At 44.6% G+C, this 14,722-nt stretch overlaps 1 protein-coding gene across 5 annotated transcripts in view; it reads right to left on the bottom strand.

The window, feature by feature from the left end:
* Positions 1-14,722, bottom strand: part of LAMB2 (laminin subunit beta 2) — a 193,882-nt gene that overhangs the window by 24,680 nt on the left and 154,480 nt on the right. For all 5 annotated transcript variants that reach the window (XM_068252640.1, XM_068252638.1, XM_068252642.1 and 2 more), the window contains 3 exons: positions 13,518-13,742; positions 9,780-9,997; positions 5,632-5,728 (listed from right to left, as the gene is read on the bottom strand). In XM_068252640.1, the coding sequence (XP_068108741.1) occupies positions 5,632-5,728; positions 9,780-9,997; positions 13,518-13,742 (540 nt within the window). The remainder of the gene's footprint in view (positions 1-5,631; positions 5,729-9,779; positions 9,998-13,517; positions 13,743-14,722) is intronic.

Raw genomic sequence — 14,722 nt, 5'->3', positions numbered from 1 at the left:
AAACCGCCTGGCAAACCGCTGTGATCTGCCGTTTTTCAGAGCGGTTTGCGTTTTTCCTATACTTAACATTAAGGCAGAAACGCCTCCGCAATCCAAAAAATGCCTCACCCCGGGAGTATGCGTTCCTGCAAAACTCTTCCCGCTGTGGTGTGCACACCCCTATTGTAATACATTACCCTAGCGTACGCAAGCGGCTGCAAACACGCTCGGTGTGCCCCAGCCCTTAGAATCGGAAAGAGATATCTGTTGGTCGCCATAAACCCCATTACGATTCACAATCGATTTCAGCTTGAAATCTTGTGGGAATCGGTCCTGTGACACAGCTCCGTTGTCCCCCTATTGTTTTATGTTCCCGCTGGTGCCCCATGCAGTTACACTTTACCTGCTGCAGTTCGTGCTGGTGCCGTCCTCGTGATTCTGCATTCTGGACCCCACCTGGTTCCTGGCTTTATAGCACGTGGTGTGCGAGACTCACATCATGTTGATAGTCACTTGGGGCCAGAATGCAGAAGTATGGTGGACATTAGCAGGCGGCGTGTCATGTAAAATATAACTGCACAGTGCACAAGGCACGGGGGGGGGGGGGGGGGCAGTCAGGGGTTTCCATTGCGTTCATCATTCGTGATTATCACACGTTGATACCGCCGCACACCCACTCGAGCAGGTTGGCCCGGGATTTTCCAGCATGTCCGATCACTACATACGACCCAGTATCTGTCTGAAAAGCTTTTTGAACAAATTATTGAATTACATTTGAGTGTTTGTGTTTTTTAAGGTAAGACCAACACTTGCCAATTTTTTTAGACTTTTTTGTTTTTGTTTTATATAGTTTAGTCGCCTCTAGCAAGTTTTGTTGTAGTCGACACCCCGGGGGGTTGGAGGGTTTTTAGATTTTTTTATGTTCATACTTGCGCATAAGCCATCACCTTTTTGAGAGCGGCCACCTCTGACCTCCAAAGGCAGAGTGGGGACTGTACTTCTTTACATGCGCATATTGTGGCTGCCCTGGATGCAACCCTGAATTACATAGTTACATAGTTATTTTGGTTGAAAAAAGACATACGTCCATCGAGTTCAACCAGTATAAAGTACAACACCAGCCTGCTCCCTCACATATCCCTGTTGATCCAGAGGAAGGCGAAAAAACCCTTACAAGGCATGGTCCAATTAGCCCCTAAAGGGAAAAATTCCTTCCCGACTCCAGATGGCAATCAGATAAAATCCCTGGATCAACATCATTAGGCATTACCTAGTAATTGTAGCCATGGATGTCTTTCAACGCAAGGAAAGCATCTAAGCCCCCTTTAAATGCAGGTATAGAGTTTGCCATAACGACTTCCTGTGGCAATGCATTCCACATCTTAATCACTCTTACTGTAAAGAACCCTTTCCTAAATAAATGGCTAAAACATTTTTCCTCCATGCGCAGATCATGTCCTCTAGTCCTTTGAGAAGGCCTAGGGACAAAAAGCTCATCCGCCAAGGTATTATATTGCCCTCTGATGTATTTATACATGTTAATTAGATCCCCTCTAAGGCGTCTTTTCTCTAGACTAAATAAACCCAGTTTATCTAACCTTTCTCGATAAGTGAGACCTTCCATCCCACATATCAATTTTGTTGCTCGTCTCTGCACCTGCTCTAAAACTGCAATATCTTTTTTGTAATGTGGTGCCCAGAACTGAATTCCATATTCCAGATGTGGCCTTACTAGAGAGTTAAACAGGGGCAATATTATGCTAGCATCTCGAGTTTTGATTTCCCTTTTAATGCATCCCAAAATTTTGTTAGCTTTAGCTGCAGCTGCTTGGCATTGAGTACGATTATTTAACTTGTTGTCAATGAGTACTCCTAAGTCCTTCTCCAAGTTTGATGTCCCCAACTGTATCCCATTTATTTTGTATGGTGCTAGACCATTAGTACGTCCAAAATGCATGACCTTACATTTGTCAACATTGAATTTCATCTGCCATGTATGTGCCCATATAGCCATCCTATCCAGATCCTGTTGCAATATGACACTATCTTCCTGAGAGTTAATGATTCTGCACAATTTTGTATCATCTGCAAAAATAGCAACATTGCTCACTACTGCATCTACTAGGTCATTGATAAATAAATTGAAGAGCACTGGACCCAGAACAGACCCCTGTGGGACCCCACTGCTAACAGTCTCCCATTTTGAGTATGATCCATTGACCACAACTCTTTGTTTTCTGTCCATTAGCCAGTTCCCTATCCATGAACACAGACTCTTCCCCAGTCCTTGCATCCTCAACTTTTGCACCAGACTTTTGTGGGGAACAGTGTCGAAGGCCTTTGCAAAGTCCAAGTATATCACATCTACAGCATTCCCAATATCCATATTAGCATTCACTACCTCATAAAAGCTGAGCATGTTAGTCAAACAGGACCTGTCTTTAGTAAACCCATGTTGATGCTGAGAAATAAGATTATTTTCTACTATGAAGTCATGTATAGTATCTCTTAGTAACCCCTCAAATAGTTTGCATACAACTGATGTTAAACTTACAGGTCTATAATTTCCTGGATCAGATTTTTTGCCCTTCTTAAATAATGGGAAAACGTGGGCTGTACGCCAATCCACTGGGACTCTGCCAGTTGCAAGAGAGTCACAAAAGATAAGATAAAGGGGTTTATCTATAACTGAACTTAATTCCCTTAGGACCCGAGGATGCATGCCATCCGGGCCAGGTGCCTTGTCTATTTTTAATTTATTTAGTCTTGCCTTCACTTCTTCCTGCGTTAAGTATTTAATATTACAGTTAGAAGATTGAGACTCTTCCGCCTCTGTAGTTTGCAACAGTGCTGTTTCTTTTGTGAAGACAGAAGCAAAGAAAGCATTTAATAACTCTGCCTTACCTTGGTCATCCACCATTGAGTTCCCATCCTCATCCTTTAGGAGTCCTATACAGTCAACCTTTCTTTTTTTAGAGTTAATGTACTTGTAAAACTTTTTTGGGTTAGATTTGATATCCTTAGCGATTTGTTTTTCAGCTTCAATCTTTGCCTGCCTAATTTCTTTTTTACAATTTTTATTGCACTCCTTATAATTGCTTAGTGCAGCCTCTGTCCCCTCCTGTTTTAAGACCTTATAGGCATTCTTTTTCCTCTTCATTTTATCTTTAACCTTTCTATTCATCCATAGAGGCCTTTTTTTATTCCTAGACATTTTGTTTCCATATGGGATATACATACTACAGTATTGATTGAGTATAAGTTTAAAAGCTTGCCATTTCCCTTCAGTATCTTCCCCTTGTAGTACATTATCCCAGTTCACCAAACTTAGTGCCTGCCTAATTTGAGTGAACTTTGCTTTTCTAAAGTTCATAGTTTTAGTGGTCCCGCTGCCCCGTGGCCTATCAGTCACCAGCTCAAACGTTATCATGTTGTGATCACTATTTCCCAAATGTTCTTGAACCTGCACATTTGATACATTATCTGGTCTATTAGAAATGATCAGATCCAGTAACGCATTCCCCCTAGTTGGTTCAGTTACCATTTGAGTCAAGTAATTGTCCTGTAGTGCTGCCAGAAATCTGCTGCTTTTACCAGAATGGGTAGCCTCAATACTCCAGTCAATGTCTGGAAAGTTGAAGTCGCCCATAATTATGACCTCATTTTTACCGGCAGCTTTTTCAATCTGCTGTAGTAATCGCAGTTCTGCAGCTTCATTAATAAGAGGTGGCCTGTAGCATACCCCAATAAGCAATTGGCAACTTTTATTTCCACCATGAATATTTACCCAAACGGACTCCACATCTTCGCAATCTTCCTCCATCGCATCGTTGAGGACAGCTGTAAGAGAATTCTTAACAAAGAGACAAACCCCTCCACCTTTTTTCCCTGTTCTATCCCTCCTAAACACATTGTATCCTTTTAAATTAGCTATCCAGTCATGGCTTTCATCCATCCATGTCTCGGTTATTCCCACAATGTCATAGCCTTTGTCATTCAGAATGAACTCTAGTTCGTCTATTTTATTTGCAAGGCTCCGAGCATTGGTTACCATGCACTTTATATTTTTACCACCACATTTACCAATTTTGTTTACATGAAATTGGCTACTTGAATTTTTACCAACCTCCTTAATCTTTACACTGTCCCCACCCCCCTCTCCACCCTCCATAATGATAGGTTCCCACTGTCTTTTTACCTCATCTTGTCTATGTATTGAGACTTTATCCTCCCGCCTCCCCCCAGATCCTAGTTTAAAATCTCCTCCAACCGTTTAGCCATCTTCTCCCCCAATGCAGCTGCACCCTCCCCATTAAGGTGCAGCCCATCCCTGCTGTAGAACCTGTAGCCGACTGCAAAGTCTGCCCAGTTCTCCAGGAACCCAAACCCTTCCTTCCTACACCAATTTCTCAGCCACTTATTTAACTCCCTAAGCTCCCTCTGTCTCTCAGATGTAGCACGTGGCACTGGCAGTATTTCAGAAAACACCACCTTGGAGGTCCTTGCTTTAAGTTTATCTCCAAGTACCTGAAAATCATTTTTGAGGACCTTCCATCTCCCACTAACTTTGTCATTGGTGCCAATGTGTACCATGACAGCCGGGTCTTCCCCAGCCCCACCCAGTAATCTGTCAATTCTTTCCGCTACATGCCGAACCCGAGCACCCGGGAGGCAACAGACTGTACGGCATTCGCCGTTTCTTCGACAGATTACCCTATCTGTGCGCCTAATAATTGAATCCCCTACCACCAGTACCTGTCTAGCCTTAGCTGCACTCCTATTCCCTTTCTCGTTACAGCAGTCTGCCCCTTGGTTGCTAAGGAGCACATCCTGCTGCAGCATTGCTACTCCTGAATCATCCTCCCCAATATTACGCAAACAAGCATACTTATTAGTGAGGGACAACTCGGGACTAGCCTCCCTGCCACTTTTTCCCCTACCCCTTCTAACTGTGACCCAACTAGCGGCTGCCTCTGCTTCTTGGTCCGGCTGTACTCCACCCTCCTCATCTTCAACGGTTCCATCCAGTGTCTGGATCGTGAGATCCAAGCTCTTCTCCATGTTGTGTATGCTTCTCAGTGTTGCGAATTGTGAGTATTAAATCACTAGACTCTTATTTACCCCCTCCCCCTTCCTTTCCTTTCCCCTACACACACACACAAACACACACCACCACACCCGGAAATACTACACCAGATTGGGCGCCCCTTTTTTTTCTTGCCGTCACATTGATCTAGAGTACCTTCCGGATCAACGTCATCAGTACTAATGACCACGCCTTCTACTCTACCCAGTGGCGTGGCTAAGGAGCTATGGGCTCCGGTGCGAGTTTCACACAGGTCTCGCCAAGCATAAATTCATACGGCGCACCACAACTCGTTTTGACAGCTTGTTAATGATTATTATCATTCAAAGCATCTATAGAAGTCATCAGCATACAAGCACAGGACTAATAATGAGCTAATTCTGCAGTTGAGGGAAAGCACTATGAGGCCCCTCTGGCCCAAGGGCCCCAGTGCGGTCGACACCTCTGCAACCCTTATTGCTACTCCACTGACTCGACCCACACAAGTGCACCGCAAGTCCTGGAGTCACACACCGACTGTTACTAAATTTACCTCAAAGTGTTTGGAAAAGTAATGAGTCACTTACCTCTGCACTGAACACTGGGGTTGCCCCAGTAATTTTCCTGGCATTCCGTACACATAGATCCCCCAAATCCAGGTCTGCACTGACACTTTCCAGTAAACTGAAAAATAAAATATTCAGGAAAGATTATTACATTGAGGACTTTTTTAATACATAAGATTTCTTTCACACTACAGGTCCTTCTCAAAAAATTAGCCCCTATCGAAGCATCCTGGGCCTCCATAACACCTGAGCAGTGCCACAGGCTGATTGCCTCCATGCCACGCCGCATTGAAGCAAGATTACATTTTATACAGAATATTTCAAGAGAATTGGACACAGCGCACTCTCTTTTTTACAGACTTTAATTTATTTGGTGGCGCAGCATTGTTTTTTGTTTTCTCTAACTATTTATGTAATTTTTTATTGTATATTTTTTATGTATTTATTTTTACAAAATAAATTATGTGTACCAATCAGGGAGTGTGGGAGATAAGGGGCTAATTGTAAAAGTAAAAAAATGTCATTAAATGGAAATTTTTATTTCCAGATGTAATTTTACTATTTGGCCACAAGATGCCCTCGCAGCTCACTTCTGCATGCGGAAAGTTCCTCCGCAAAGCGGAAGTAATGAGTGGATGGTAGAAGGGTATTTGTGAAAGATGGAGTCGTCTTGTTGACGGTGTCGGTCTTTCATATGGGGACTTAGATGAATGAATGGGAACTTTGTTCCCATTCATTGTTCTCTGGGCTAACGGAAGGAGGCGCGCACCAGGCAGCGGCAGCAGTGTAGCCTGTCTGGACGGATGTATCCGTCCAGATAGGATTTAGGATTAAGTGGTTAAAAATCATCAGTTGTTATGAGACAAGGGTTAAAACCAACCACAGCAGGAATCACTGATGCACACATGTATTTTCAGTTTTACAATTTTGCGTGATTGTGGTCCTTCAAATTAATGCTAGTTCATGCACACAGCTGCAACTTTCCGCTGCCCTTAAAGAGAACCCAAGCCGAAGCTCAGGTTCAGAAACACACACTGTTCTTACATAAGGAGAGGGAAGCCTCTGGATCCTAATGAGGCTTCCCCCGTTGCCGCTCGCAAATCCTCCAGCTGATCGGGGTTTGCTCCTTTCCTGGCACAAGCATGGCCGCACCTGCGCAGCAGCCCAGAGCCGTTCGTGCACGACCACGTCTGGCTTGCTGCGCAGGTGTGGCTGTACTTGCGCAAGTGCAGTATGGCCACTATTGTGCTTTAAGAGGAAAGCAGCCGCGATCAGATTACAGACGAGCCCTTGCTGGTAATCTTTGGAGGGTCTGAGACAGGACCGGAGAACAGCGAGGGAAGCCTCATTAAGATGCTTTCCTCTTCTTAGGTAAGTATATGATATTGTACCCGAGCTCAGGCTCAGATACACGTTAGTCTAGCATGACCTGGCAAAGTTTTGCAGGATGACTAATGACCCTATATGTATAAATCAAGCCAAGTGGCTGGATGGTGTAATGGTTAAGGGCTCTGCCTCTGACGCAGGAGACCTGGGTTCGAATCTCGGCTCTACCTGTTCAGTAAGTCAGCACCTATTCAGTAGGAGACCTTGGGAAAGTCTCCCTAACACTGCTACTGCCAATAGAGCGCGTCCTAGTGGCTGCAGCTCTGGCGCTTTGAGTCCGCCAGGAGAAAAGCGCAATATAAATGTTATTTGTCTTGTCTTTTGTCAAGTGCGCTTCAAAGCTCTGAACAACAGACAAAGAAAATCTCCAGACCAGTAGGGCATAAACCTCGTCCTGACCTTTCTGCTAAGTGCCCTGATGGTTCCCCTGCCCTCCTCATTACTCTGCTCCACAGGATGTCATTAATGAAAATCCACCGACTTCCCTTCCAAAATGGCCACCGCGTTCTGCCGCTTACGGTAATAGCAGCCATGGAGCAGTAAAGGAAACTAGCGAGGGCTTATGGGTAATTTTTCCTTTCCTGTATAGTTCCAGTGACTGGAGGGGCTGGTTCACACTCAGAATGCAAATCGCGAATCCTGATCACGAATTTGCATCACAAAATGACCACGATTTGCATTTATGTATCCCGTTCAATAGGATGAGAATGACATCAGCAATAACCCCTGAAATGCTGCATGCAGCACGGTTGCGATTTATGCAATTTGCAAATGTTGCAGTGAGAATGATCCCACAGGGATACATTAGTAGTCGCCGGTGATCCGCAAAGCGTTGAAAAGCGCCCCAGTGTGAACCAGACCTTAGTGGTGATGGACAAAGTATAGGAGCAAGTGTGAGAGATCGCGGAAAAGCCGCCACGTGTGCTACTGAGCAGGCGGCTGATTCCGCATCCAGCGCGGCGGTTTGCACGCGGAAGCGGGTGTCTAGTGGCAGGGCAGAACGCGGAAAAGCCGCCGCACGCAACAACAGTCAGGCGGCTGGTTCCGCGTCCAGCGTGGCGGTTTGCACGCGGCAGCGTGTGTCTGGTGTGGCTGGGTCTGTTAGTGCACACAGGCTTAGGAATACACGCGCACGCGCTGAGAGGCAGAATTCTTATACTAGGCAGGGAGAGTCAGCTGACCACGCCGATCAGCTGACTCCTGAGCAGGATACTATTGGTTGAGCAATTAGGGGTGGTGCTGGAGAGCACTACTCCATATATTGTTTCTGCTGGCCAGTTGCAAGTTGTCTGCCGTTGCGATCACTACGTGGAAGCACTCAGACCTCAGTCAGATCCTACAGTGTGTTTGAACCAGGTGGACCTGGGAATTCACACTTAGCCAGATTACTTGAACTGTTATTCTGTTTATGCTCAGACTAGTTCCAGGGTCTAGAGACCAAGGACCTCACACCCAGCTTAGGGAACTGTACTTTCATTTGTGTTATATTCAGACTAGTTCCAGGGTGCTGAGACCACGGACCACGCACCCAGACTAGGGAACTTTATTATCATCTGTGTTATTCTTCAGACTAGCTCCAGGGTGCTGAGACCACGGACCTCGCACCCAGACTAGGCATTGTTTGATATCTGTTATGACTTATTGCTTTTCTGACTACTCCTCTGTCTTCTGATTCGGTACCTCGCATATCTGATATTCCGTTGCCAGACCCTGCTTGCCTTGGATACCGAATCAGCCTTCTGTCTTTGTACTCATCTGTCAGTGTGTTGCCGACCTGGCGAGCCCGACCTCGAGAGCTATCTCTCCTATTAAGAGATAGTCTCCAGACCAGATAGTGACATCCACCTTCAGGTGTCACTCACTCTCTGGCCTTCCCTATCTTCAGCCTGACTCCACCCCTTGAGGAGTCTCAGGCTGCTGGAAGGTTCCTGTGCTCTCCGAGCAGTGTCTCTTTACTGTCTATTATCACCTGCTCAGCAGGTGCATTACTCAAAGTACTACTGTTGCACCAAACACTCACATATCAAAAGGTGTCCAGAGGTTAGCAATATATCTGTATTATCGGTGATTCTGCAAATCATCAATAATCAGGAATATATCTGCATTCTTGGTGACACTGCAGATCACCAATAATCAGATTCTCTCTGCGTGCTGAAACCAATCGTTACAGCAAAGTTTACATTGCAGAAAAGGAGGATTAGTGGCCACTGGAGAGGTCTCACACTATCCCGCTACAGTCAATTCTATTTGTGTAGCCAGAGATCCTCTTGAAAGTGGGATTATACTCCCAAAACTAAAATTTCAGTTACTACTCGTAGGTACATAAAAGAACATTTGTAAGCATTCTGTGTGTAAAAACTTTTACTTTCACTGCAGAGAGCAGTACATCTCTCTGGGTAATCGGCATATGTAAACATTGCCAGCAAGAATCTGTCTGTGTCTTCTCTCTGACCCCTCCTTTTCTGCTGAAGTGACTGAGCTATTGCCAGGGCGATGTGTCTATTCAGCAGGGAAAAGGAGGAGGGAGCAGAATCAAGACACAGGCAGAGAGCGTCTGCTGTCTGGCAATGATTACATTTGCCTTTGCCGATGAAAAAAGATAAGAAAGCTTCCCCTGCCCTCTGCAGTGAAAATAAATTATTTTACATACATGGAATACTTCGGAATGCTTTCAAATGTTTTTGTTTTATGTGACAGAGTAGTGACTGAAATTTTAGTTTTGGTAATATAATCTCACTTTAATGTTTTACTTTAGGCATTAGAAGTAATGGATAAGACCTCACCTCATTACAGTTTAAGCTGAAAGAGTTGTGGGGGTCACAGTTGCAGGCAGCGCAGCCCTTCCCGCTCGCCAGGTTCCAGAAGTGGGGACTGCAGCGGTCACAGCTCTGACCTTTGACATTAGGCAAGCACTGACATTGGCCACTTGTTTTGTCGCACAGACACTCGTCTCTGGAGGAGCACTGGCCGCGATCCGTTCCCAGGAAGTTGCAGACGCACTCTGAAAGAGATTGCAAGTAAATGCAGGTGCAGGTAAATAACAGGATGAAGATGATGGTGTACAGGGCCAGGCTGAGGGAGAGGCAAGAGAGGCTCCAGCCTCAGTGTAGGAAGGGGTGCCCAACTCACTCAGCTATCAATTCCTTGTTGTGTTTGAAGCAGAGAGAAATAAGAAAAGGGGATACATAGCAGTGACTGCAAGCCAGATAACTAGAGATGAATGTGTTTGTCGGAGCTGGGGCACCTCTTAGTCTAATAGCAATCAGTGTGTGGCGGCTGGGGTGGGAGGGATAGGAGGCGCACTTTGGTGTCTCAGCCTTGGGTGTTGGAGGACCTTGTCCCGGCTCTGATGATGAAGGGAGTAAAGAGACGCCCAATGGAGTATAAAAGAGTTAAAAACACTAAAAACTAAAAGGTTGAGGTGGCTTACCTCATAGACGACAACAGAAATGTTTATTAATAAGCACAGGCAACGTGTTTCGTGGGATCTTGCCAACTTCCTCAGGCCAAATAAAGTGCCACTGCAGTCTAATAGCCGCATTTCTGCTCAAAGTGAGTTGTCTGTGAGGTAAGCCACCTCAACCTTTTAGTTTTTAGTGTTTTTAACTCTTTTATACTCCATTGGGCGCCTCTTTACTCCCTTCTGTGTCATACTCCCCCTCACGTTCCAGTGAGGGGAGTCCCATGCACCATACTTGAGGTGGAATCCACACCACATCATAGTTTTAGAGTGCATGAGGTTCTTTACCAAGAGAGGGACCGTCTCCAGGATCACTGGCTTACCTGAGTGGAGTCAGGTATAAGACACTCCACCTGCTTGAAGTGGTCGGTTGCCCCGTGGAAAACCCAGTTTTGTGAGTATTCCCTTTTCAAACACTTTATTTATCCATCTACCTGTGATATACTGCACAATTTGGGCTCCCGTTGTCTTTGTGTTTTTTCCCAGTACCCTACACCGGCTCTGATGATGTACAGTGGCTTGCAAAAGTATTCGGCCCCCTTGACGTTTTCCACATTTTGTCATATTACTGCCACAAACCTGAATCAATTTTATTGGAATTCCATGTGATAGACCAACACAAAGTGGAGTACACGTGAGAAGTGGAACGAAAATCATACATGATTCCAAACATTTTTTACAAATAAATAACTGCAAAGTGGTGTGTGCGTAATTATTCGGCCCCCTTTGATCTGAGTGCAGTCAGTTGCCTATAGACATTGCCTGATGAGTGCTAATGACTAAATAGAGTGCACCTGTGTGTAATCTAATGTCAGTACAAATACAGCTGCTCTGTGATGGCCTCAGAGGTTGTCTAAGAGAATATTGGGAGCAACAACACTGTGAAGTCCAAAGAACACACCAGACAGGTCAAGGATAAAGTTATTGAGAAATTTAAAGCAGGCTTAGGCTACAAAAAGATTTCCAAAGCCTTGAACATTTCACGGTGCACTGTTCAAGCGATCATTCAGAAATGAAAGGAGTAAGGCACAACTGTAAACCTACCAAGACAAGGCCATCCACATAAAAACTCACAGGCCAAACAAGGAGAGCGCTGACCATAAATGCAGTCAAGAGGCCCATGGTGACTCTGGACGAGCTGCAGAGATCTACAGCTCAGGTGGGAGACTCTGTCCATAGGACAACTATTAGTCATGCACTGTACAAAGTTGGCCTTTATGGAAGAGTGGCAAGAAGAAAGGCATTGTTAACAGAAAGCATAAGAAGTCCCGTTTGCAGTTTGCCACAAGCCATGTGGGGGACACAGCAACCATGTGGAAGAAGGTGCTCTGGTCAGATGAGACCAAAATGGAACTTTTTGGCCAAAATGCAAAACGCTATGTGTGGCGGAAAACTAACACTGCACATCACTCTGAACACACCATCCCCACTGTCAAATATGGTGGTGGCAGCATCATGCTCTGAGGGTGCTTCTCTTCAGCAGGGACAGGGAGGCTGGTCAGAGTTGATGGGAAGATGGATTGAGTCAAATACAGGGCAATCTTGGAAGAAAACCTCTTGGAGACTGCAAAAGACTTGAGACTTGGGCAGAGGTTCACCTTCCAGCTGGACAATGACCCTAAACATAAAGCCAGGGAAACAATGGAATGGTTTAAAACAAAACATATCTGTGTTAGAATGGCCCAGTCAAGGTCCAGATCTAAATCCAATCGAGAATCTGTGGCAAGATCTGAAAACTGCTGTTCACAAACGCTGTCCATCTAATCTGACTGAGCTGGAGCTGTTTTGCAAAGAATAATGGGCAAGGATTTCATTCTCTAGATGTGCAAAGCTGGTAGAGACATACCCTAAAAGACTGGCAGCTGTTATTGCAGAAAAAGGTGGTTCTACAAAGTATTGACTCAGGGGGCCGAATAATTACGCACACCCCACTTTGCAGTTATTTATTTGTAAAAAATGTTTGGAATCATGTATGATTTTCGTTCCACTTCTCACGTGTACACCACTTTGTATTGGGCTTCCACATGGAATTCCAATAAAACTGATGCATGTTTGTGGCAGTAATGTGACAAAATGTGGAAAACTTCAAGGGGGCCGAATACTTTTGCAACCCACTGTACATCTTGATTTGGGTACATTACATGAGATATGTTGTGGTTCTTACTGCCACTTTCTCCTTTCAGCTAACTCTATAATCCTGCTACCAGACCAGTGTGATCTGAAACTGCAGTGAAGAGGATGATGGGAATTAAAATCCCTTTCCTAGCGATGACCCGAATTTTTGCATATGTGTAATTTTTGGCAAACTCGTGATTCCTTTCCCATTGAATGGTAATTTTGTATTGTAATTTCACAATGACTTATAATTATGCGCAATTTGGTGTACTTGTACAACATTCTGCATCATTTTGCATTAACTCTTATTTACGTGTAATTTCGCATAATTACATGAAAATTATGAGAAATATAAAATAATTATGAATTAGCTATTACAAAAATAATTACGTAATTACAAAATTTCGCTATGATTTCCCCCTTACGCATAAAGTCGTAACTACGCAAAGCTTCACGTAATGTAAGTGTAATTTTAGCAATTAAGAAATTGGCTATTACGATCCTCATTGTATTTAGGAAAATTACACAAAGTTGATTGAAATTTGCCAATTATGACCATCACTAGTCTTTCCATAAGGCAGGGTTCACTCCTGCCAGCTTCCAGAGCTGCTACTATGGAGCAACTCTGGAAGTCTTTGCATTGACAGATTTTACAGGGAAACAAACAAAATCATGGCGACCCCTAGCTAAAACCTTTGATGGGTCCTCCTATGTTCACACCCCCACCATCTGCTGATCCCCACAGCCAGGGTCACACCTGCCAGGTCATGTAACAGGTGTAGCTACCGTGCCTCCTCTTACCTATAACATGGGCCTTTGTACTGGAGGACGGGAGAGTAAGGAGTTGGGAGTATCCCACCAGTTTTGGTGCCCCCTGCAGGTGAATGGGCTGCTCCGCATATTGTTACCCCTCTGGTGAGGCTGCTGCGGATCTTCTCTTACTTACTCCTGCAGGTGCGCCTTGATGCGTCGCCATAGTAGCCATCCCGGCACTGCTCACAAAACCGCCCCTCTGTGTTGTACAGGCACTTCAGGCACTGGCCGGTACGCCGGTCGCAGGAGCCCATGTCCGTCATATCGATGTTCTGATTGCACTGACAGGGAAGGCAGCGACCTCCGACCTGGAAGGGATTTCCATAGAAACCGGGAGCGCATTCATCACATCGTGGTCCTGGTAGGTACAAAGCCGTGATTGGTAACCTCACAAGAAAACAACAACCACTAAATACACTCAGTACAACCAAATTAGTAAGCTTTTATGTTTTATTTGATACAATTTTGAATTGTATATAGAAAAATTGAACCATACTTTTGTTTCAATTGATAAATCTCATGTTTTATCTATACCATCGATCATTTAAAGGGAACCGGAGGTGAGAATGATATGGAGGCTGCCATATTTATTTCCTTTTAAACACTACCAGTTGCCTGGCAAACCTCCTGATCCTGTGTCTTTTAATACTTTTAGCCATAGACCCTGAACAAGCATGCAGCAGATCAGGTACTGTGATTCAGCTGACTCAGATTTGACTGCATTAGCCATACGCTTGTTCAGGGTTTGGACTCAGACATTTCTTATGCCAGAAGATCAGCAAGGCTTCCAGCCAATGTGCATGGTTTACAAGGAAATAAATATGGCAGCCTCCATATCCCTCTCACCTCAGGTTCCCCTAAAAAAAAATGAGTAAAAAAATCTGAAAAGGAGCTGTTTGTGGTCATCTTAAAGGTGGCTATACGTAGCACAACCAAATCGATATTTAGGGTAATTCAATAAATTATACGAAAATTGAATGAAGCATTTCGTTTCATCAATGAATGTAGAAATATTTCTAAATGTCTAACTGATCATTTTAAAACAAATTGTTAAAAGGACTGGGAGATTGATACAGGTGGCTGCCTTAAAGTGTACCAGAATTGTCAAAAAACAAAGAACTGATACTTACCTGGGGCTTCACCAAGCATTGCTTATTAGTAGGAGGGCTTTTCCGGTCTCTTTTATCCCCCTATACATTCCTAGTGGTTTGGGTCACCCCGAGCTGCTTGGTTACTCTGTTGTACTGGTCCAAGCCCTATCCCATACAGCCATCTCAATCCCTGCCATGCACTGATGAGGGCCAAAACCCTGAAACAGGCTGTGTACTTGTGAGGTTG

Source organism: Hyperolius riggenbachi, chromosome 9, assembly GCF_040937935.1.
Source record: "Hyperolius riggenbachi isolate aHypRig1 chromosome 9, aHypRig1.pri, whole genome shotgun sequence".
Lineage (NCBI taxonomy): Eukaryota > Metazoa > Chordata > Amphibia > Anura > Hyperoliidae > Hyperolius > Hyperolius riggenbachi.
The sequence above is the reverse complement of the archived record's forward strand: the minus strand, read 5'-3'. Positions and strand labels throughout refer to the sequence as shown.